At 53.0% G+C, this 24,065-nt stretch overlaps 7 protein-coding genes across 7 annotated transcripts; 3 read left to right on the top strand and 4 right to left on the bottom strand.

Moving 5' to 3' along the window:
- Positions 1 to 15: 15 nt before the first annotated feature.
- AYL99_11445 (hypothetical protein) lies at positions 16 to 2,514 on the bottom strand (the record flags this gene model as incomplete). The annotated part of the gene is made up of 1 exon (XM_018842951.1): positions 16 to 2,514. One exon carries the CDS (start codon positions 2,512 to 2,514, stop codon positions 16 to 18), a length of 2,499 nt encoding a protein of 832 aa, XP_018687711.1.
- A 439-nt stretch (positions 2,515 to 2,953) lies between these two features.
- Positions 2,954 to 3,923, top strand: AYL99_11444 (hypothetical protein; the record flags this gene model as incomplete). Its single annotated transcript, XM_018842950.1, has 3 exons — positions 2,954 to 3,089; positions 3,263 to 3,669; positions 3,774 to 3,923. 3 exons carry the CDS (start codon positions 2,954 to 2,956, stop codon positions 3,921 to 3,923), a joined length of 693 nt encoding a protein of 230 aa, XP_018687710.1.
- A 440-nt stretch (positions 3,924 to 4,363) lies between these two features.
- AYL99_11443 (hypothetical protein) lies at positions 4,364 to 6,862 on the bottom strand (the record flags this gene model as incomplete). The annotated part of the gene is made up of 2 exons (XM_018842949.1): positions 4,364 to 6,679; positions 6,734 to 6,862. The coding sequence occupies 2 exons, from the start codon at positions 6,860 to 6,862 to the stop codon at positions 4,364 to 4,366; spliced, it is 2,445 nt and encodes an 814-aa protein (XP_018687709.1).
- Positions 6,863 to 7,363: 501 nt separating this feature from the next.
- On the top strand, positions 7,364 to 8,212 carry AYL99_11442 (hypothetical protein; the record flags this gene model as incomplete). The annotated part of the gene is made up of 1 exon (XM_018842948.1): positions 7,364 to 8,212. The coding sequence occupies one exon, from the start codon at positions 7,364 to 7,366 to the stop codon at positions 8,210 to 8,212; it is 849 nt and encodes a 282-aa protein (XP_018687708.1).
- A 618-nt stretch (positions 8,213 to 8,830) lies between these two features.
- On the bottom strand, positions 8,831 to 10,040 carry AYL99_11441 (hypothetical protein; the record flags this gene model as incomplete). The annotated part of the gene is made up of 2 exons (XM_018842947.1): positions 8,831 to 9,475; positions 9,540 to 10,040. 2 exons carry the CDS (start codon positions 10,038 to 10,040, stop codon positions 8,831 to 8,833), a joined length of 1,146 nt encoding a protein of 381 aa, XP_018687707.1.
- Positions 10,041 to 11,144: 1,104 nt separating this feature from the next.
- On the bottom strand, positions 11,145 to 14,948 carry AYL99_11440 (calcium/calmodulin-dependent protein kinase kinase; the record flags this gene model as incomplete). The annotated part of the gene is made up of 1 exon (XM_018842946.1): positions 11,145 to 14,948. One exon carries the CDS (start codon positions 14,946 to 14,948, stop codon positions 11,145 to 11,147), a length of 3,804 nt encoding a protein of 1,267 aa, XP_018687706.1.
- Positions 14,949 to 21,549: 6,601 nt separating this feature from the next.
- AYL99_11439 (hypothetical protein) lies at positions 21,550 to 23,523 on the top strand (the record flags this gene model as incomplete). The annotated part of the gene is made up of 3 exons (XM_018842945.1): positions 21,550 to 21,912; positions 21,973 to 22,936; positions 23,024 to 23,523. 3 exons carry the CDS (start codon positions 21,550 to 21,552, stop codon positions 23,521 to 23,523), a joined length of 1,827 nt encoding a protein of 608 aa, XP_018687705.1.
- Between the last annotated feature and the right edge of the window lie 542 nt (positions 23,524 to 24,065).

Here is a 24,065-nt window from a genome sequence, read left to right as displayed (position 1 = left end):
TTTTCACGAGTGGAATCACCGTCTTTTCTTCCTCCCAATGCCACTTCGATTACTTCCTGCACGACTGGCCGCGGATATGACACTCGCGGACCGCTTATGCACACGGGGAAGGGCACTGAGAGCTGTTGATGCTGCTGCTGGCTCTTCATCGGGCTCGTCTTCGGCATCGTCATCATCAGAGTCATCGACCTCTGCTGCGGCGAGGGCCTCGTCTCCATTTTCTTCCTCGTCCTTGTCGTCTTCGGCTTCGACTTCGTCGTCGGAGCCGGAGCCCGCGTCGTCCTCACGGGCGCTGGCTTCCTCGTCAGACTCGGCCTCAACTTCTGGCTCGTCATCTTCGTCCTCTTCGTCTTCGTCCCCATTGTCCTCTTCGGCGTCGCTCTCGTTCTGTGGCGTGACCGGAACCTCGAGGCCCTCGTCGTCGTCGTCGTCGTCGTCTTCATCTCCATCTTCATCCTCATCATCGAGGTCGGCTTGAGCCTGGCGTCCGCCTTCTCCTGCCTCGTTGTCCTCGTCCTCGTCTTCTTCCTCATCGACGCCAGTGACTTCTTCCTCATCTTCCTCGTCTTCCTCTTCGTTTTCTTCGCCTGTTTTGGCTCCTTCGCTCTCTTCGTCTCGGTCCTTGATGGGTTTTGAAGTAGCCTGTTGGACAACGTCCTGATCCGCTTCTGCTTCCGCTGCTTGCTGATCCACTCGGATGGAGCTCCCGTCCTTTTCGTCTTCTCCGTCAGCCCTCTTCTCAACATCCTTCAGCGGTTGAACGTCATCCTCGGCTTCAGCGTCCTGATCTTCCTCAGCCACAGCCATTGAATCGTCCTGGGTGCCTTCCATCTTAGAATTATTTCCCACTTGAGAGTCGTCGATCTCCATTGCGTCCGTGGTCGTAGGAAAGGAAGGCTGTGTGGGGTCGGAAGAAGCGGCAGGCTCCTCTCCGTCTTTTGGCAATCCCAACCTAATCCTCCGGGCCTCCTCCAAGATTTTGATCTCAGTCGCGATCTTCTCATTAACTTTCCTACAATCAAGCAACACATTGATCTCGGTAACTAACCGCTCAAATTCTCGGCAGACTCGTTCGGTGGGCATCAGCAAGCGAGGTGGGATACCTAACTCAGTCAACGCGGCTTGAATCTTGGTGGTTTGGGTCTGGCTCTTGGCCATAGTGAGGCGGTTGATCTTCTCATGTCGGAACTGCACACCGCTCGTAATTCTTTCTTGTGGATGCGCAACACCAAACCGTGCTTCCTCCTGAGGCGACAGAATTCGAACATTAGGTTGCGACACTGAGCCTTTCTTGTGTCCGCTGGGTGCATCTTCGGCAGCCTGAGTGTCTGTAGTATCACGTCGATTATATTGGGGCGGGTGTCTGCCTTTGTCATATCTCTGCGATTCAGTGGGGGTGGAAGCGGAGCCGTTTTCGATGGTGCCCGGTACAGGAGGCCGTTTGAGCTTCCTCTCTTTGGCGAGAAGGCTCTGTAGTAGCATAGCAAGTCCCCCAGAAGTTTGATACATGGCAGTAGACTGTTCCTCGCCCCTTTCAGTTCTTCTGATCGGCGCCACAGGTTCGAGCCTCGCATACAGATCCCTTCTCATTTTGATGAAGTCGTCCTCGTTCTTAGTGATCCGGTGAAGTTCCTCAAGGAGAATTCTTTCCTCATCTGCTTCGTCTTTCGTGCGCTCGAACAGTTTCTCCGCCATCGCTTTCCTCATTGTCTCAGTCTTGGCATCAAAATTACGCATCTTCTCCCAGAGTTGGAATTCGGCCTGAGTCATCGTGCTCGCTGGCGTTTGGGCTTCCATTAGTTTCGCGGCAACGGCATAGTATCGTTGTTTGAGAGCTTCCATGGGGCGGTTCGGGTAGTGAGGCTTAACAACAAGCTCACTGCCATTTGATTCCCCATTTGGATCAGCCGGTTGGGGAGCTTGGATGTCTTGCGGGCTGTACCTGTCGGCGATAATAATCCATCTCAGGTCATAGTCACGACATAGTTCCATGAGATAATCAGTCTCCTGCCGCGTCCAGTCCTCTGACTTCAACATGTTTTCATACTGCTCGTCCGTGTAAGCGGGTACCTGAACCTTGGTATTCCACTTGTGCGATGGGTATTCTTCCTCAAACCTCAATTCTTGCACCGCCGGAGAGGTCTTTGATCCATCTGTCATTTCCACATCCATCGGCCCATTCGCGACGACCGGCGCACGGGCAGCCGAGCCGGGAATGGATCTTTTCCAGTGTCGTAGCACCAGTCCATCAGTTCTTCCACCATGCACGAATGGTCTCTCCTCCCAATGACGCGGCTTGAACAACTTCTGAGAGATGGACGGTCTTGATTTGTAGGAACGCTGTTCGACGATAGCAATAGGAGGGACGGAATCGCCCATCAGAGCTTGTACTTCTCGCTTCACACCAGTGACGCGCGTTTGAGGTTCAACGTGTTTTTTCTTCTTGGGCGCAGGCTGGCGGGGCCCGGCCTGGCCCAAGTTCATAATATCGCGAATGTCGCTCGTAGAAGCCATTTTGTGGCAAGGATGCAGGATCGAGTGAATTGGACGGTGGTCTTTCAAGTCCAGGCCGGTGTTGCTTTGCCCATTGGTGTCCTCTTTGTAGAGCGTGACACACACCACTCGAGTGGAAAGCAGATGGAAGTGCAGGTAGTGTAGGACAGAAACACCGTGGAGACGTTGATAGATATTTGAAATGACTATCCACGTGATCCTATACGTCATTTGAAACAATCACGAGGCTGCAAGGCTGCAAAACCCTGACACATGTTGAATTACAATTGGTCGATTGCATTGCATTGTCCCTGAGAAATAGGGAAAAGGGGCCTGCGCTCCGCATCTCGTGAATTTTGGACATTTTGTTCTCAATCGCCTTTTCTGCGCCCTTGTCAATCCCCTGCAGAGCCATTCCTGAGTTCCAGCTAATTAGGACTATCGGACGAAAGAGAGCAAGATGAAATCCCTCCTTGCGACTCTCGCGGCGGCCACGTCCCTCCTCATTCCTTCTACTCAAGGCCTATATTTCTATCTCGATGGCACGACACCCAAGTGCTTCTACGAGGATTTGCCGAAGGGCACGCTGGTCGTTGGTACGTCAAGGGTCGATTAATACTCCAGTCTGCTGTCTCACTCTTCCGAACATTAAAAACTCGTCGTTGGCATCCAGCGTCGGTTCGAGTTCAATGCTTCTCCTGCGAAAGCGTTGCAAACCAAAAAAGAATCATGAAAGCGACCAAGCACTAACTCGATGCTGGAAATGCAGGCACATACAAATCCGAAGCCTACGTACCTCAGACCCAATCCTTCGCCGCCACACCCGACCTCAACATCCACTTCACGGTCGAAGAGACCTTCGACAACGACCACCGCGTCGTAACACAGACAACACAGTCCTCGGACACATTCTCGAAATTCACGTTCAGTGCGGCGGACGCCGGCCTGCACAGGATTTGCTTTACGCCTTCGGGACCCGCCGCGGTCAGCGTGAATGGATGGTTCGGAAACGGGGGAAACGTGTTGGGAGGAGTCAAGTTAACCGTCGACATGGCGATCGGAGAGACCAGCAAGATCGAGAGTGAAGACAAGGGCAAGATTGACACCCTCGTGGGCAAGGTGCGGGAGTTGAACGGCCGATTACAAGATATCCGGAGGGAGCAGAAATTTCAAAGAGTAAGATCGCATTCTACCACGCCGTCGCCGTCGCCTCCGCGTTTTCCCTGCGTCCTCGCCGGCTTGTCTTGGAGGAGAGTTGCTGATCTAACACACGCGATTAGGAGCGAGAAGCGGAATTTCGCGACCAGAGCGAAGCAGTCAACGCGAGAATCGTCCGGTGGACGTTGATCCAGCTGGGCGTGCTGGGCGTCACTTGCGCGTGGCAGTTGTCACATCTCAGGTCGTTCTTCATCAAGCAGAAGTTGACGTAGAACTCGGCATTACAAAAGATGAGCATTTTTGCGGCGTTGGAGCCAGGGCAACGGGAGATGCAGCCCGTGTCACAAATTCTGCATAGAAGGCCTCAAAACTTCGATATACATACGGGACAGACGAGACGCTGTCAGGGTGGAATGCTCTGCATCCGGCGACTGTTGATCAGTGCATCGTTCTGTCCTTCCGCGTTCGAGTCTCAAACAATCTCGCCACGACATGGAGAAACCCCCCGGTTCATGGCAGATGAAAGTGGGAAGAAAAAAACTTCATAATACGCTATGCCGTTCTATGTTATGCCATACACGGCGTCCCTCTGTTGGTTGCCCTGTGCTTTCCAATTTTTCCATGCTCTAAAACACCAGATACAATGAGACCGCCTCCAAACGAAAAACGTAATAATGTCATCCACAGTTTCGCTCAGAGACGAAATTGGACATCAATATCTCTGTCTCCCTCTCGGCCCCGCGATACTTGACCCAGACGTAGATCCAAGGTCCATACGCATCAATGTGCTGGAAACACCTGTGCTCAAGTTCCGCGAAACCCCATCACTTCCACGCCTCCATAAAATCCCACCGCCTTCTTCCGGCCGTGGATGCTCCATGTCCGTTATGTGGGAATTCCGGATTTGTGGTTGACGCTTTCGACTTACCGAAGATCTCGTGCTCGCTGCAGCCGACGGTGACTTGGATGAGTCGAAGTATTCAAATCGATAGTTGTCGGCTCGCGGCGTCTCCCACGGCCCGGTGTCAGTGGTCGTGGGTATGGACTGTGCGCTCTCGATTGTCTCGCTTGATATTGTTCGTTTGAGCTGATGCATTGGTGCCGCGGCATTGTTGGGGTGTGGACTGGTGAGTTCTTGTACTTGTGGCTCAGGGAACGACCGTAACGGAACAGAGTCATGTGAGGCGATTTGGACGCGAGGTTGAGATACCCATTGGTCGCGAGCCACCGCCAGAAACTCCTGAGGGAGCAAGAGAGCCACGACCGCAATCGCAAGCTTGTCCCAAAGATTCCGAAAGAGCTCCCCAAATTGGTCCCGGACCATTGCAACTCCGATCAACATGCTTGCTTCGAAGGTGTACAGAAGTATTTTTGCGGTCTGACCAGGGATACCATGCGAGAAGGGAATGGTCATGAGGCGACTAAACGGTACACTCGCACTGAAGAGGACTGTGTAGTAGCCGAGTTGGGAAGTATTGGGTCTGACGGCAGCTTCGAAGATCCAGGCAGCCAAGCCTACTACGAGTGAGAGAAACGACAAGCAACTGAAAAGCTTCAGTGCCGGCAGAGCGTCACGCTCCTTTGGCCGATGGTGACTGGGCTCTTTCGCGGGTGTAGTTCCAGAAGACTTCACGTCCGAGGTGGACCCAGATTCGGGTTGTTGTAAGGACGAATCCTGAAGAGAGAAAACACTGTCAAAGATGCTTTCCAACCCTGTATCAACTTGTCGCTCGTGTCCAAAGAATTTTGGTTGTGCTATGGCCTCGCTAGCTGTTCCGGTTTGACGGGCAGGCAGCAATGACTTCTGTGACTTGTCGAAGAATCCCGGCGGAAGTCCTATGGCCTCTCTACCAGTTCGCCCTTGGTTTTGGTTTTTGAGGACTCCCTTCGCATTCAATGCCGGTATTGTTCCGTGGAAGGGTGTAGGTCCGATTGAAGTATACCGGATCTGCTTGAGCTCCGGTTGGAATGTCGACTGGGATGGCGTCCAGTCCATCGCTTCGGCGTTGTCGGGCGGGGGCGTGGGAGGATTCCATGCCTGGTAATCTGGTCTTCTGGGTGTTGCCAAATTCTCAATATTGAACGGCTGATTCGGTGCTCGAGGGATGTCTTGTCGTTCAAGCGAGGGTGGGGGCACGAATTGACTACTTGACAGCAAAGGGGCTGGGTCATCGTGCCAATTGACCTGAGGGCCAGATGTGACTGTTGTAATCCCAAAGACGGACCACCCTGCCAGCACAGTGATAGCAACCGCGAAACAAGCATGCAGCATTGCCCTCATGCGTAATGACAGAGGGACGTGAAGCAAGACTGTCCAGGCACTGAATCTCAGTCCCAGCAGGAGAAACTGTGCCAGGTAGTATTCTTTCAGACCTGACAAGCGCCTTTCGTTGTTCGACAACTTGTGCTGCCACTTTGGATTCCACCAGATGCAAAGCAGCCCAAGAACCATGGAAAGTCCGACAAGGGGCTCCATCATTTCGAAACATTCGGGCACATAGCGCCACTGGGAGAAACACTCAACTGGTCTGAGTTCTCGTTCCATCGACCCCCCGGCCATCTGAGAGCCATACAGATGCCAGAGCACTTGCAAAGCCAGATTGACGGTATACCCCAAACCAGCCGCGTTGAGCAGAAGACTTCTCCAGCCCCATCGACTGGCAACCCTTCTTTGTCGTGATTTTTCCAGAACCCGTCGAAGATGGTCGCTTCTGGCATTGTAGGTCGCCTTGTGCAACTGCGCTCTGACTCTGGGTTCGCACTTGGCACAACATTGTGGGTAGCGTTGTTCGAGTCCTTTCTTGTACTCTGGGAGTTGCGCCTCCAGTTTGTCGTACTCGGGGTGATCAGGGTCTGGGAGGAATTGGGATAGGTTGTAGGTGTATAGCTGCTGGTTCTTGAGACATGTTGAACAGAACACAGAGTCCTTGGAGGAGAAGTCGTCGGGAAGAGGGTTTGTGGCGGCCGAATGCGCGAAGCGTTGAGTAGGAGCGGCTTCTTCTAAGGGTACATCTGCTAATTCGCCATTCTAGGGCGCATGTCAGTCACAATACGTCGCCGAGGAGGAGAAGGGGTCCAATACCTCGTCAAAGAAATTGACGGCAAGACAGTGTTCGCACTGAAACTTGCGACCAGGCTTCGTCCCCGCTGGCAACTTCGATCTTCGTCCGCAGTAGTGACAATCCAGGCGCCGGCGGAGTGTGACGGGCATGACTGCATTTGCATGATTAGGAGCACTGCCTGCACGGTGCCTGAAGTTCTTTGATAAGGAATGAGTGCCCGACAGCCTATTGTAGAAGAAGAGGAATCAAGAGACAACGCATCAGAATCCCGTCCTTCCCTGTTCCAAACTTTTAGAGTCAACTATTTACCATTCCGGGTTTAGCGTGTTTCGGGGATAAAGACTGTATCGCCGAACAAATGAGACACTCCGCCCACTCTCAGCCTCATCAGGCTTGATCTCAACGGCAACGACCATGCTTTTGCCGGCCAACGTCCTCTATCTTTAATGGCACTGAATCCCAGGAGGGTTGACCATGTCTGAAACACCTCAGCAACGGATGCCTTGCTCAGCCCCCGAAAAGGAACAGACACAGAGTCCCTGACTCAATCTCAAATTTCAGAGTGTGATTTTGTCTCTTTGTCCACGGAAATTCATTGGACACAACCCACACAAGCACGCGGCTTCTTCCCAGGCAGTGCAGTCGTTTGAATGGCCCTGTTCACACCTCTGATCATGGTTTCACCAATCCAGCAACTACTACTCTCTACTTGTGCCGGCATTCTCGTCTTGCTCAGCCTCTCATTCTTTCGGCTCGTCCTCGTGCTCCGCCGGAAGCCAATCACTCAACGACCTCCGCCCTCATTGAGGAACCCAACCTATTTGTTAGTTGTCCTCGGATCGGGAGGCCACACCGCAGAGATGCTCAACATTCTGAGACAATACCATCGGTTGCAGCTGGACTTCACCAAGCGGACCTACGTCGTGAGCTCGGGAGATGATTTCTCGGTGTCGAAAGCAAGAGAATTTGAGGCCGAGATGTTGTCGGATCTTAGAAAGTCTCTGTCCTTGTCTGTCTCCGAAGAGGCTGCCTCAAACTACAATGTGGTTACGGTCCACCGCGCCCGACGTGTTCATCAGTCGCTGTTCACTGCTTCCATTTCAAGCCTTCAATGTCTGCGGGATTGCCTCGGCGTCCTTCGTGGCACACATGGAGATTTCCAATCACAACCTGGAGGCAAGGCTCCGCCGTCCTATCCTGACTTGATACTGACTAATGGGCCTGGGACCGGAGTGATCGTCTTCCTTGCCTCTGTCATCCTCTTATTCTTCGGCATCTCAGGCCCCTCCGCACCGCTCCCTGGCTTTGGGGGGCAGGTTTCTCGATCCGGACAAATGCGTACCATCTTCATCGAGTCCTGGGCCCGCGTGAAAACGCTCAGTTTGAGCGGGGGGTTGTTGAGGCCGTTTGTGCACCGGTTTCTCGTGCAGTGGCCTCAGCTCGCCGAGCAGCAGGGAATTGTCAGGAACGTGGAGTACGTAGGGGGTCTGGTCGCTTGATCGCAACCTCAAACGACTGTTCGTCGGGGTGAGAACCTCGACGGCGTGCTGGGATCTGGTTCGCATGCTAAAAGACATGTGAGACAGCCGCAATTGGGCGGATGAGAGAACTCGATGATCCTCGCACGCACAAGTACAGAGGACGACAAAGAGAAAGACAGAGGGAAAGAGCCCCGGAAAATCAGTCCTGGAAGGTATCTTACTTCAACGACAAATCAAAGAGGCAATTACAGCAGCACTGTGCCAGCAAGTTCGTGGCTCACACGCCATTTGGGCTTCCTGCGAGCCACCCAAGCGAGAATTACCTCTGCTCGAGAGACCTTGGTCTCTCCTATCCTCCCTACCCGAGCTAATCCACAAAAGATAGAATCTATTAGTATTCTGCCTAATTGAACGTCCATTGGCAGGAAACTTGTTCATACTGTCGCCCTAGGGGAGTGTCTAATATTCTAGATGTACAACACTGTCAAACAACCAGGACAGCGTTCCCACTCGAATTATCTATTTTACATCCAAGTCCAAGCTTTTGAGGCATACAACAGGGCCATATAACGACAGCTGACGAAGTCGGGCGCAAATTTGGCAGCGACATGCCACTCAACCGTCGCAATCCGTGCATCACGCTGGTGTTTTCAGTCTTCTCTTCCCTCTTGCAGCATTCATCTCTTCCAACAAGACCTTCACCGTCTCTTCGCTCATTCCGGCTTGCTTGATTGCCTCAGCTCTCTCCGCCACCGTCTTGAGTTTCTCCTCGGCCAACTTCGCCAAGGGACCCTGGATCTTCCTCTCCTTGAACCATTCTGCACGCGCATCCTCCAAGACCTTCATCCTCACATACTCGTCTTCGTGCCATGCTCTGTCTCGCCGATATTTATCATCTTCTGTCAAGTCGTCAAATATCTCCTGGGAGGGAAGAGGGGACTGGTATATTGTGGGCGTCCAAGTTTGTGACTCCACGTCGTAGCGCGTAGTATCTCCCTCGAAGGCTTGATACGTGGGTGCTTCAACTTCCGGCCAGGGTATCTGAATATCGTCCCCGGCGATGTAGCGTGTATGCCGCGGTAAAGGCGAGTTTGGTTCGCGCTGGAAGTACGGGGCGCCGCCACGGATGTGTTTGACAATGACGTCCCGGTCGCGGCCTGTGTCAGGGTCGGTAAGACGATAAACAAGGCGTACGTCTCCGATGGGCACGGGTAATTCGAGGGACGAGTAGTGTACTTTGTCACGCTGTTCGCCAAAGCTCTCGGGGATCTCAACATCGGCCTAATGGAAGTTAGATTTCAAAGTTGCGAAATTGAGCGCACAGCCCAGGAGACAATATCCGTACCATATTCAAACCTTCTATTCTCAGCTCTTTGGAATCGGCGCTGACATCCTTTACTTTGCCAATCTGCCCAATCAAACTGGCCTTTCCCTTCACAATGCACACTCGATCTCCCTCCACGATATTTCCTTCATTTCCGAACCCTTCCCACTCTTTCTGTTCCTCTTCTCTCCCTTCACCTCCGATAGCGTCCCACCCATTACTCTTGGGACCATGTCTGACTTTTGGGGGAAATACAGGCCCTTGATAGAGCAGGTTGCTCACGGTGCCGTAGAAATCTTGCTTTGTGCCGACATCTCGTTTCGGTGCTAGAGGCCCCATGACCCAATCCTCCCGCCGGGCTCTGCGCTCGGCTTTGATGTGGGCATTTTTCACTTTCTCTGTCTGGATCAAACGGCCTTCGTATTCTTTCCAGTCTTCCCGGAGCTTTTCATAATTTTTCCGACGCGAGGCTTTGAGAGCTTGATTGCGAGCTTGGAGGTTTATGCGTAGAATCCGTTGCATTTTTTTTTTGCCGGTCTCGAATGCGGTTGATGTGACCCGTTACAATGCACTTGGTAACTTTGGTTCAGAGGAAAAAGTGCAGGTGAGGATTGTCATAGCATGACTGGATTGTGGCGGGCGCTGCGCAAGTGATCCACAACGGAAGAGAGATCAGAGGGACATGCAGCCGTGCCAGCTACGATGTATACGGAGTAGATGTCGGAGACGGCTTTACCCAGCTGTAGCTGGCGCATCCAGCTTCACGGAACATTGAAGCAGATCGGATCTGCTTGGCACGTTTGTACCTTCTGTCTAGGCACGTGCGAACTACAATCCTCTCACGTGAGACTCGGCCTGACTCTGCCCCTATCCTACTCTGAGCACACCCCACATCCACTCCTCGATGGGAACTTGTACTCCCTTTTCCTGTGCCAGCTCTTGAATAGGTGCCTCACCTATTGAGGAAGTCGCGAATGTACTGATTTCCTTGAGGTCGTTGGCAGAAACCACGGAAAGAGGGGAACGAGAAGAGTGGCTGAGGCAGGCGATACACCAGTCTGCTTCATCAGTGTAGTGGGAAAACCTGGGTAGTGTTCAGGTACCGCGTGTCAAAAAAACCTCCACGAACTCGAACCTCCCTTCGGCAAAGGAAAAAGAGGCTACCGCATGGGCTGACCAGCGCGTGCTTCGTTGGGATCGTCATTGTCATTTCACCTTTTGTCCCAGGCGAACCCGGAGAATATCAGCAAAGCCCCCTTCATCGTAGACCCGTAGTCGCTCGCAGAAGCTACACAGCTAAACGTACATGGTGACCTCCCTGAGTCGAGATGAAAAACAGCATGCGACTTTTCTGCATGTTTGATGTACATTGACCACCAGCCATCCCATAACCCAAGCACAGACACCCTACCCTTTTGGAGGCCTGTCCTGTTTCCAGCCCCGCTCAATTTCCATGCACAAAAATTCCTCGCCTTTCCAGCACGCCGTTGCTCTGTCTCTAAAAGCAGGGGTATCTATCGAAAATTCGAGCCAAGTTTCTCATCGAACGTAAAAGAGCGTGGAAAGTGTCGTCACTGATGTTCGTGTTCGCGTATGTTACTGCAGTTCCTTCAATGGAGAGAAACGTTAAAACTTCTTGTTTGTAGAAGCCGGCATCATCATTCCGTCGTCTGAGTCGTCATCGCCGTCATGATCATCGTCGTGGGTTCTGTTCTGCCAGTGCTCAAGCGACGGGCCGGTTGCGATCTGAGTAGATCGCCCGTGTTTGGTGATTGTGTCGGCAGTGCGCATGAATTCAGGGAGTGGCTCTTTGCCAAGGGCAGGCACATCTCTGGGCGCTTCCGTAAATGCTGAACCCAAGAAGCCTTCTCCTGGTGGTGAAGAAGCACCAGAAATGACTCCAATACTGGGATTTGACATGCTCTGCGACACACTGCTGGCTCCGTAGTCGTCTAGGGACGAGGCAATGGTGCTTGCAGACGGTCCCCCTTGAATGGCATTTGAACCAAGTGAAAACGCTGGTGTTTCATTCGAGATTTGTGTACGCTGTTTCTCGAGGAAAGCTATGTCATCCGGAGAAGGTGGACATTCATCGGTCGTGGGGCTCTGAGGTTTGGAGTAAGCCTCAAGCGCTGCTTCAACTTGATGATGTACTTCCTGTAGATGACGGCGTTGGTTGACCTCCTGAGCTTGTTCGAAAGCATCCTGGCTGGATGTCGGTGCGGGAAATGATGTTCTATGATCACCGTGAGTCATCATATGTGGCGTTGGCGGAGACATTTTCCGGTCCATAGTAAGAGCCGGATCACGAAGGGCATCAGGCGGTTCGATAGCACCGGCAGCCGAAGCAGTGCTCATGGCAATGCTGGGCTCTGCACGGGCATCACTCTCGGATGAATGGCGGCTCGATGCTGGTGACCGGTCATCCCGTGGGGCACGACGTTCTCGACTCCCGATACGCGCCAAAGTCTTTGCGGTTCCCTCCCAAAGCCCATCGACTCTGGCTCTGAATCCTCTATCGAGGGAGACAGGTCGTTCGTCACGTGCTAGGCCTGACGACGGCAAGGGCAATCGCTGCACTTGTGAAGCTCTGATTGTCTTGACAGAATCAGCAGTAGATACAGTTGACGTTGCTCTGTCGGGACCCGGAGGTCGTGCGTCACGTATGGCTATCGGAGTGCAAGCCGACGACGCAGCTTTTTGGGTTGGGAACGACTCGCTGAAATAATTTTCCTGCTCGGTTGAGTCAGGGCTGGCAGTTTGACTTTGTGCCAGTGGGTGCTCGGTGGTCTCTCTGGAGGTTTTTAGGGCTGTCAGAAGTTCGTCGCCGCGCAGACTCGCTCGACGAGTATCACGAATCTTATCTCGCTCGTTCTTACCAACAGTACTAGTACTGGCAGGCGAAGCAATAGAGTCGCTTGAGTGGCTCGCCGATGTGGCCGTACTGGGAGCACGCCTCCGCGTATTGCTCCTTCCGAGCAAATTGCCTGCAATGCGACCAGCCGTGCTGAGAGCCCGCTCAATGATATTTCTCCTGACAACTGCATGTGACATCTCCCTCTCGTCCACATCCAGGATTTTCTTCTTGCCCTCCTTCTCCAGGTCAGCAGGACCTTTGATCCACTGTGACGGATCTTGCAAGCCCTCGACAACCCATTCATGTTTCTTGGCCTGGTCGATCGTCATTCTCTTCGCGGGATCCTTGATCAAGAGTTGACGGATGAGGTCACGAACTGCATCTGGTACCGTCTCGAATTTGAGTTCGTAGTCAAGTCTCTTGTTACTATTGATCGAATTTGGCACCTCGGAGGTTGGTTTGTCTTGAGACGTGTCAACCGGCACAAGTCGAGTCTTTGGGAGAAAGACCTCACTCCTGCAGACGGCTTCGTGAAGGCCCAGAGTGTCAGTGGCGTAGAAGGGCAACCGGGCGTACACCATACAGTAAAGCGTGATTCCCAAAGCCCAAAGGTCTAGCGCGCCAGTGATTTTGGGGCTTTCCTCTTCTTCGAACACGGATGGATCTTCATAGCAAAGTTCAGGAGCCCAAAAGGCAGGCGTCCCAACCGATCTTGCTAGCTCTTTTTCGTCATCTAGGGCAGAGACATCCTTCTCAGTCAGTTTATAATCAGGATCCTCAGGGTCTTTAGGATGTCCCAGGTATGATACGCCGAAATCAGAAATCTTGACAGTCCCAGTGCCTGTGACCAAGAGATTTGCTGGTTTGATGTCACGATGGATAATGCCGATGAAGTGCAGGAACTGAAGGCCGGAAAGCGTATCTCGAAAGGCTCGACGGGCTTCCTCCAGCGTCAAGGCTGGAACATAGGCGTGCTCCTCGTTGTTCTCGTCGAAATTCCATTCAGACGAGACGTGAGAGAGCGCGCCAACGCTGGCAGCGACGCTGAAGGTCCGACCGCGGTAAGCATCTGGAGCGTAAGCACCATACATGCTGCCGGCTAGAGCTCCTTCGGCGTACTCGTCATGTGAACTGGTTCTACTGGGATTGCTTGACTCGTAGAAATGCCGTGAGGCAGAACGTGAGATCTCAGATAATTCTTCATCTTCAAAGTCCTCGCCTCCATGCTCGAGGCTCCAGTTAGGGGTTGGGTTTGTGTTGAGGGTACGGGCTCTTTCTTGCAGCTCATGGCGTCGCTTAGCTTGGCTGACACTGAAGAGGTCTCTTTCGGTTGGTTCTAAAGGAAGGTCGATCCCTGCTCTTTCTTGCGCAAATCTGGTGTTGTTTACTGCCAGGATCTCGCGCACTCCTGGTTTTCTCCACTTGATTTCGCCCTTTTCGACGAATTCGAGAATGAGGTAGACTTTGTTTTTGTTGGGGTCGTCAATGACCTCCAGGAGACTCACGATGTTTGGATGCCTTGCCTTTTTCAGGATCGCTACCTCGCGCTTAGTCCGATCTTCTGGAGCTCCTAGACGACCAAGTCGGCGCTTGCCAGAGTATCTTGGGACGATCTTCACCGCTACGACGGTGCCCCTCTCAACATCTCTGCCAAGTTTGACTTTGCCGTGTTCCCCGCGTCCTATTTCCTCGATGATCTCGTAGTTATTGACGAATTTGTTACCCGAGAAGAGATCATGGTCGATCTCAACGGTATGAGTTTCTTTCGGAGGTTGGAGATGGTGTGGTTGACGATCGACATCGCTGAGAGACGATGCTGAGGGCACGCGGTCACCCGAGTGGAGTAGACCTGGACTCGACATTGGAGTATTGTCTGCAGTCATCGCAGTTTGGGTGTTAGGCGAGTTTCTTTCACGACCTTGCCGGGTCCACGTGGACATTTCGTTGAAAAGCAGATTTTGGGCTGGGTGCGAGCTTCTCGTACGGAGAGGCCGCGCTGGCCGTGGGACATGGAACTGAGCTTGCAATGCTTCAAATGATTGGATAGGATATGTTGGATGTTCGTTGTTGGAAAGACGATTCGAGTTTGAAAAGGAAGTTGAGAATGATTTAGAATGAGATGAACGACGGCCGTGAATTTGGCCGTGTGAGGATTTGGTCGACAGGGCGCGGTGAACAAGTGAAGCTGCCGAACCAGGTGGCCGATCCACGTCGAGCTCGGCGAGGGCCTTCAATGAGTTTGATGAATTCTGGGTCGACGATGGGAGGGATTGCTGGGACTTGAGCGGGGCAAACCCAGGCGACGCAGCAATCCCATACTTTGAGTTCCAATCTAACTCATGGAACGCATCCTCATCCACTGGTTCACTCAGGCGTTGAGCAGAAAGAGCGGTAGGAGTATTTCGTTGAGTATCGGATTCTGTGCCGAGACTTTGGGATAGGTCCTCCGACGAAACGTCGTTGAGACTGGTGCCACGATCCTCCTCAGTGTCCCTGATGTGTCCAACAGTGTTTACACTGTGAGAGGCCCGTTGCAGATCAGGAGCCCATTTTATGCCGACGTTGTCTGGCATTGCTCCAAGAATAACCTTGAAAACCCTTGTCCTGTCAAGAGGACACTGGACATGGAGCGAGTGCGAAAAAAAGACAAAGTCCCGGACTTCAGCCTTCAGCGCCTCTACTCATGCACCAGCCCTTTGGCAAACATTTGTCACTGCCATTTGAACTCTTTTATGTCCCCAAAAATGCCCAAGGTCTTCCCTCAGAGCCCTGCCTGAGGCAGACAGATTGTCTAAAGAGGGCAATGTGCAGTTCGAGGCCGACTTTGGTTATGGGCGGACCCAAGATACAGGGTGAAGGAGCCCGTCAACTAGCTTTGCAGGCCCTGGATACCAAGGGCAGGAGGATATATCTCTCAAGTCGTGGGTGCGAGGCCCAGACTTAGTGTCGGGGAGGGGTGCGGACGCGGATGGGTGACGCTCTCATTTATCGACAGCCCGCTAAAGGCTGGAGAGGGGGCGGACAGTGTTGGGCGAGCCGACAGGTGGTCGAGCGAGACTGTTCAATAGGACGAGACACAGAGCTGTCCAAGAGATCTATGCGAGGTACAAAGGAAAAGAGATGTGGAAGAACAAGAAGAGAGTGGGTGTTGCGAGTGGCAGTCGATCATCAGTCAGTGTGTCAATCAGTCTGATCACTCTGTTGGATTGCGGATGGGGACAAATGCAAGGACCAGCGGCGATAATTAGCGAGCAGCAGCAGCCCGAGGGTGCATCAAAAAAGATGACGGAGGGGGTGGGCTACTTTTGGTGGGATCATCAGTGCCCAGTGCGCTTCAACTGATGCAGAGTGGAGGCCATACAGAGGTGCCCAGAGGCCGGAAATAATGCCTAGCCGGCATCTCAGTGCCTATTCAGGGTTGGCGGCCCCAGGCCTAGTTACGTCTGGGCAGCAAATGGGCCGGAGCTAGCCTTTTGCCGACAGCACCCAGCACAAGGAAAACCGCCTGCGGGCCGCTCTCTCTTCACAGCTCGACAAACCCGACGGTGCACCAGCAACAAACATATCGATGGGAAGCAGGAAAGGCGCAAGAGAATGACAAGGAGCAGAGGCGAAAACAGAACGGAGAAGACGGGAATCTTTGCTCGCAAAGTGGCATGCCTCAGACAGCCACCATTCCTCCAAGAACAAGCCACTACTTGAAGCCTGCATCGCTACGGCGCTTGGTCCCTCTGAATCCTTGCTACTCTCACCCACCTGGACAGGCCATCACTCGCATAATCCCAGCTAGCCCCCGGTCGCGTTTGCTCTCGATCAGTGTCCAAGGGTGCTATCAGAGATGGCAAGTTTAGAAAGAAGAGTGCAACGAATGGCCCCAAGTGCAAGGGGAGTCAGAGAGTCGACAAACCGAGCCCAACTCATTCATGACAATGACGATGGTGGAAAAGTAAAAATCTCTCGACCCCGGCACATCAGACCCTTCTCTCGAATCTGCAGGAGGACAAAGTGAGGTAGCCGTCGCTGTTCCAAAAAAAAAAACCGACACTGATGCAGTCGCAGCTCATGCAGACTGCAGCAACAATCTGCATACACCTTGCTTGACAGGACGAGTTGGACTCCTTTGGCTTATCGTCTGGATCATGCTTTGGGACACGCACAGTCGCCACAACACTTCCAGACCACAGATGAATACGAGGTGGCAGTTGACCCAGTAAGAATTCAGACTGTCCCGATCGGCCTCAGATTGTACTTTATGTCGTGTAACATAATAGACAGAGCCGGTTCGTCGACGTTGCGGCAAAAGCCATCATGTTTGGGTTGCCCACGACCCTACATCTGCAGGACCTACTCGCCCCAAACGATGATGTCGGACCGCCATCCTTTTCTTGAATAACATTCTTGTGCCTTGCTACTGCGCTCCAGGACGGAGAAGTAGTCGACTGCATGGACATCGAGGGCTGCCTCGCAAACACAAACACGGCACTTTACGTCTAGGTGTGTTGGGCGCGTGCCGTTCCTGGCTGGCAGAGTAATGACAGCCAGCAAAAAGTGTGGAGAAGATGCAGAAAGTCATGCCAGGGCTCAACATACCATTGCTCAAACTGGTTGGGGTTCAAGGTCTGAACAGCGAATGGAACATGCCGCCGAGCACAAGCACGGAGACTAGGTGAACGCCACATTGAGCCAACAAATCCTACCGCTACTGCCCGCTCAGACTACTCGGGCACCCTAACAACAGACTTTGGACCTGCCGCTCTGGCAACGTCACTGCAAACCCCTGGAGATTTGCTGCTTCTCATGTTGACGGCGACTGCTCGAGGCAGAGGAGAGCAGTTGAGGCTCAAGCTGGTGTGATTAGCAATGGTGTCAGGAAGAACGCCATGATCCCGCATGGTTTGTCTCTGAACTTTTCACATGCTTCAATTTTGACGGTGCAAACCTTGGACATGCGATCGCCGCGATCGTTTGAGATCAGCGGAGGGCTACCCATGGATTAGCGCACGCTGCCGGACCTAGCCCCTCAGCCTGTTCGCATCCAGTACTGACAGGGTTCCTGATACCCACACACAGGCTAAGTCTCAAGGGTTACTTTATGTCCCTTTTCGACACCCATGGCTCTGCGAGGGTTGAGAGTGCTTACCGGCGCGCAAAGCAGGTCGCACCAAAGTCGAATTAAAAACAGTTCAAAACCTTCTCTGCAGACACATGTCAGGCTCCGACCGTTGCCACCACGCACCACGGTGGGGATTTGCCTCAGAGGTTTGTCTTCGCTTTCGCTGAAAAGCTATCCGGGCCCCGTTTGTGTCAACCAGATCCACAAACAGGTGGGCCTGCCCAGCCCCATGTGCTTCACGCTGGAAAATACCGCCCCAATCAGGGAGACTTCTGCTTTTCAAGAGGGTTGGATTATGCCGTCCCTAAAATAACAGCAAGGGTTGGCATCTCCCCGTGTCTCTGATGGCCTGACTGCAGTCTTGGGAGGTTCTCCAGTGCATCGGAGCACGCACAAATCGCAGACATCTGCCATCAATATTCAGTCCAGAGATGTGCTAACAAGAGCCAGAGGGAAGGGCTTTGGAGCCAGAGAGTCCTCCGGGCTTTTGAAAGCGACTCTGGGACACTTTTCTTCCCTCCCCCCCCCGCTCTGCGGTATTTTGGCACTTTCCTCACGCATCCCCTAGCCCTGTACAGTGGCGTCAGCAAGTTGCTGGCAATTACTCGTATGAAGGGGATCCCCCGCATTTCTGACGATTTCCCATTTCCGCCACCACCTTTTTGGCTGATCCAAACCTCGGACGGACCTTCGGCTCCATCCATTGTGCGGCAGAGTTCGGCATCTTGTTTGGCGAAGCCGTCTCGACTCTCGAACCAGCTCACCATCCACTACTAACGAGTCATGCCACCCTCGAGAGTCCTTAGCAGTGACCTGTTTCGCCCAAGTGGAGACGATGAACCAGCTGGTGAGCAACAAGAAGTGGTCGGTCTTCCCGTCCTTGGCTGACCCACGAACTGGAGGTTGATAAAGTCTTTGCGCACACAACAAGGTTTTGCTCTGCTCGTGGATTTGCTGTTTGCCCTTAAGCGTTGCACTTCCTGAATTATGTCAGTACGAGAAGGTATCACAAGAGGAGAGTGATCAATCTTAGGCACCCGCTCAGCCACAAACATCCCACTGAGCATGCTCCACAAGCGCCACTGCGGATATGACAGCCGTCTTATGCGCATCATTGTGCTCCCTCTAGCCATCCCGGACCGCCCTCTCACTTTAAGTTTAGTGGATGTGAAAGGGGATCCATGTATTTCCAGCACGTGTCAGAATCCCCTATCCCCTATCCCATATAGCATATAGCATAATTTTCTCCGCTGCCAGTCTGTCGAGGCAAGGGATGACAGTCAACATTCTAGAAGCTGTCTAATTGCCGGGAGGCTGGAATTTGCCAGATAACGACCGTTCCAGGTAGGTGACCAGGCTGTCTATGAGTATGTGATCGAGGGAGAACAATATTGGCATGAAGAAGCCACTTTATCTCAATTCATCTTCGGTTCCTGGCTGCCGCACGAGGTCGAAATCAATACAAAGCCTTGCTCTGTATTCCTGCTTGGCATGCCCAAGAACGACTTTGTTATATGTGCTTGCACCAATCGCCCACGCGACGGCGCGGATCTCCTTCGATATGACTCAACGTTTGGTTAGTTTGCCCTGCGTTCGAAGAAGACGCGACGAAACAGAGTGTAAATGTCGATATCCATCTGCGAGGGCCTCCTGTAAAAATTGATGGATGCTCTGGAATCACACCCGCCGCTTCGGCTCAACTGCTTGTCCGACGAATCTTTGAACAAGGTATGCGAGAATATACCAACTTGCATATCGTTCGACCGCCCTTTCAAAGTTTGTTACTCTGCTCCTTGATGCCAGGTCCTCGGCTCCTGGGACTACCAGTGCATATTTCCAACGTTGCTTTGGCTGCGCCACTTGCATCACACGGCGCTGCCTTTTCTGATTGGACACATCCGTTATGCGAATGGGAATCCTCGTCTAGTCCATGGGATCTTCTGTTTTGAGAATGGCAAACATGGTGTTGCTTGGCCCTGTTTGTCGGCTAGGCTATTTGACTCACTTCCCCATGGCTGACAGCAATTTGCAGGTGGCTTTGAGGACAACGACAATTGATCGTGCGCAGACGAGAAAAGAGGTTCTGCTCATTCAAGGAATTCGGCTATTAAGAATCTCTCCAACGAGTGAGCTTGCACTAGCGCAGACGGTGGTGTGGCCCATCCCGTGTTCCCAGTGAAGCCATCGTCACGCTCGGGGCATATTTCAAACACGACAAATGCTGGACCACGCCGCCCAGCGACCTCCCAGTCAAACGAGTCCAATGCCGATGGAGGCCAGAGGTTTGGCTCGGAAATGGCCCCTCTTACTAACAAGTCCCGAAATGGTTGCTTCTCTTTTGTGTGAGCTGTGGCCTCGGGGTTGTCGATCCGTATTGCTCCAAGGAGTCTCGGGGTTGGGGGATGTAGGGCTTCTGACAAATTAAACCCTGTGTATTGACCAAGTCTGGTTAAAAGGAATCGTCTTTAGCTGCTAGAGGTCCGTAACTTGTTCGTGTCTCGATCTGGTACGGTCACATTACCAAGACAGTCACGCAATATTCCCAATCCGGTCATTGCACAAGGCTATATAAGAGCGACTCATATGGCCGTGATATTGACTTCTGTCTTTTGTCGCTCGTCTACATTCTTCATTCAAAGAGAAAAATTCCTGCCGGTGGCAGAGAGGTTGCACCATCCTTCACGGTATCTGGTGTCTCAACTGCAGGCTTTGCCAAAACAAGAGATGCCTTGATTGAGGCCTTCTTGATTTCAGGCTACGGTGTGCTCTCACCTGCAGCATCCGCCTCGTCCAAGCAGCCGGCACAAACCTCGAATAGAGACAGTTCCTTCATCTCAAGATTTGCGATGCCTTGCCCTTCGATTCCATCTAGGCGACGCCTAGGCCCCAGGTCCCAGGTCCCAGAAATCTGAGCCATGGGCGCCAGCCCGACAGCCTCCAAAAGCCTCCAGTCCACTGTACGAGGGTATCCTCGCGGACAAACTCAACCTACCAAGAGTCCTTCGAAAAGCTGCCCCGAGAATTGACCACCCTACGCAGCCCTCTCCGTCCTGCCGTCTGCGCAAAATCCGACCGAAAAAACACCTTTCATGGGGCGTTTGAGATTACTCCATTGCGGAGACTACAATCATTCCGAAAACAAAAAAGAAGACACAAAAGGGGAAAGAAAAGGAGTAGGAACTGAAGCAGCAACCCCCAGACTTTCACCATGTTATTTCCGCTCTGTTGACGATCTGGGGAATTGGTCAACACCTGTTGCGGCCGGCTGCCACGCAGGTGCACCATGACTAAACGCCAACGACAGACGGCGGAGCTTCGGCTCATTCCAAATCTCTTTGGCCAAAGCTGCCCGAGGGACTGGTTAGTGAACAGTGCGGCTCGCTTCTCGACCCTTCCTCCGCTCCAGCTTAGCTAATTCTGATTGATTACAGAATGAGCGATAGGCTAAGGGCAACACTATACCTCCTCAGGAAAGCACCCAACCACTCCAGCAAACATGATTGACGAGAATGACGAGGGTCTGACTTAAGCCGTTGCGGCACGGACTTTGCAAACCTCCCACACCACTGGCGAACGAAAGCACCACGGTTCAAGCCGAGCGTGGATTTGATATCCCATGGGACTGCGAGCCGCACCGGCGCATTTTCCGTGCGCCATTGTGCTTATGTCAGTGCTCGAGATATCCTCGTACCTGCCATGACTTACTGCATCCAGAAACTGACGCTTGTCTCTTCCGGCTCTAGGCTCCGTCTACGACCGTCAGCTGGTGCTGCTTCCGAGAGAAAAAGCCACCGTCTATGGTCCATCAAGATCATTCAAACCTCTCCTGAAATTCTGGACAGCCACCAATAGAATTGCAAAGGTGCCCTGCAATTATGGGTTAGTCCTAAGCCTCGTGTCTGGACCGCGAGCGGACTGGGAGATCTGCGGGAGTTTCTATTGCAATCCAAATGCTCAGCTAAGTATTTGGAAATCGCTATAGAACAACCTACTGCCTTCTCGCCCGTCTTCATCATGGACTCTCTCCTTCAAAACGGCCGTGTCGACGCCTTGCCGAAAAGATGGCCACCACTCTTGTGTATCAGCATTCCCTGGTGGACGACATCGCCCACCAGCTATATCGCAGACCCATGTCCAAGGACAAGCGTTCGCCTGATCAGCCAGCCCCTTTCCAGGGCGAGTTCTCCTTTGTCAACAAGGATGCTGGCAACATTGACTCCAAAGACCACAATGCCGCCGTGTCCTGGCATGTGATGAACCGTTACGAGCGATGGAAGAAGCAGGAGCAAGCCAAAAAGCTGCGAGCGTCTGCCAATGTTCCCGTGGGGCCGCTCTCCCCCCGTTTGCAACAGCCACAACAGACACAGTCCCCGCTGCCACCGCTGGCGCCACCGCCGCCGCCATCACTCGCGCAACCACAGTCTGTACGTGCAATTTCACTTGAGCCTTCTAACAAGAGGGCGCGGTTAACACGCGCCTCGCAGTCGAGAGTCGTTCCTCCACCAACCCCCTTTGGATTTGACCCATGGACGGTCGAGCAACCCCTTCAGCTTGCCTATCCTGGCATTAGCAGCTCTGGCCAGGCGTCAGGTAGTGGGGTGCCAGCGTCAACTACATCGACGCCGTCGACGCATTCGAGCATGATTGAAGATGATCCGACATCCATGTTGAGTTCGATCAACACATCACTAGATCACGGTGCAAGCGAGCTCGAGGCGACGTCCTTATCCATGACTCCGCTGGTGAACAATCTGATAGCGTTCGCCTACGAAGTTTTCATCCCTCAAAGCTGGCCCAGAGAATCAGACAGGACCGAGGGATCATATGAAATCGCGCGGAGTTGGGACGATACAGCTTTAATCAACCAGGACGTTTGTTACGCTAATGCATATCTGAGCCTTCTGGCAGCTGCCATGGGTATTCTGACCGAGGACGAGAGTCTTGCATATCAATCCCGATATTTCCAGGGGCAGGCCATGACAGCGTTGAGGCAGCGAGTGGCTCGTCCTGGGCCACAAGACATGCCAACACTCAAGGCCATACTGAAGCTCTTTTCGGCCGAAACGCTTGTTGACAACACCTCGGTCGCGCGTATGCATCTCAAAATGCTGCGAAATCTCGTCAATGCCGCTGGGGGAGTCATTCTGATGGATGCCTGGTTCCGCGAGGATCTACTCTCCTGCGACTGTTATTTTGCTCTCAAGTACGAAACTCGCCCACTCTTCCCGGCATCGGAGTGGACACCTGGACCCTTGAGTCAGCCATGGAAGGCCCGCTTGTTGTCCGCAGGGGTGTTTGGGGACCACGCCGCCACCATTGATCCGCTGATAGAGCATCCTATCATGAAAGCTGTTATTACCGACTTGCGCGAACTCTTCAAAGCCCAAGACTACACCCAACTTCACGAGGTACCGGGCGACGATCAGCTGCTGAGGTGGAAGCAACTACGTAAGTTTGATTGCATCTCGCGTCTGGCAGATCACTACGTGAATGTAGCTATATATCCTCACCTTTTCCAACGGCCACTGACACAAGCTTACACTTGCATTGCGACGGCATTGATGACGGCCATGGTCTTGGGTTCGCCGGAACCGGTGCGATTTGGGCTCAAGTTAATCACCGATCTACGCAAGAAGCTGACCGAGAGCCTCTCGGAGGATGCCACTGCCCAATTTCGGCGACTGCGACTGTGGGCACTATTTGTGGGATCACTGGCGGAGAAAGTGCATCCTATGAGCGGTGCCGACGATCACTGGTTCCACGAACAATACCAGAGTCAATCCAGCGAAATGGGACTGTCGGGTTGGGAAGACACAAAGAAAGTCGTGCGACAAATCCTATACTCGGACAAACTTCATCAAGAGATCGAGTCTGGAAGAGCTCATCGGGTGGCTGATGCCAGGCAAGGACTCTACACTGCGTCGGGCTGCAGCTGGCGAGAGCCGTGGTCGGATACGAATCTGGGCGTTCTGGACGCGGAGGAGGATGTTGGCGGGTCGGTGTCTGCAGGCAAACGCCATGCAGAGGATGATTAATCTGGGAGGTATGGCTTTCCTGAAAAGCTCTAAGACGGCGAGGTCTGGAGATCGATGCAGCAAATGCATTAGCCTCCGGGCTATTGATGCATCAACAGAGACGTTTGGGAGCCTTGGTTGGCTGGCACGATTTTCCAGATTAGTTCTAGAGGCTCCGGAGGATCGCAAAAGACGAGACCGCTGCATTTGCGAGGAATTGGCGCCGATCCATTATATGTGCCAGCCCTACATAAGCAGGTCGGAGGAGCCTGGGGATGCGGTGCGAGAGGGAGAAAGTTCTTTCTATTATTTGACCAAAGTTACGAATTGATACCCTACGAAGCGAGGCAGAATGAATCATCTATCAACCGAGTACCTCGTATTCAAAGGAGAGAGATACGAGAAGCGAGACCAGGACGGAGAGTCGGCGGGAGAGGGTGGATCGGCCAAGCCTCCGCTTAACCTTCCCTCAGCAGCCTATTGGCACGTGAAGATGACTAAAAACTGTTGGACTCTAATAACCTGGGCTCGTGCCGCTTTTGACACGGCGCACCTCTCCTTCC

This window comes from Fonsecaea erecta, assembly GCF_001651985.1.
Source record: "Fonsecaea erecta strain CBS 125763 chromosome Unknown Scaff14, whole genome shotgun sequence".
Lineage (NCBI taxonomy): Eukaryota > Fungi > Ascomycota > Eurotiomycetes > Chaetothyriales > Herpotrichiellaceae > Fonsecaea > Fonsecaea erecta.
Note: the sequence above shows the minus strand (reverse complement) of the source record. Positions and strands in the feature narration are given on the sequence as shown.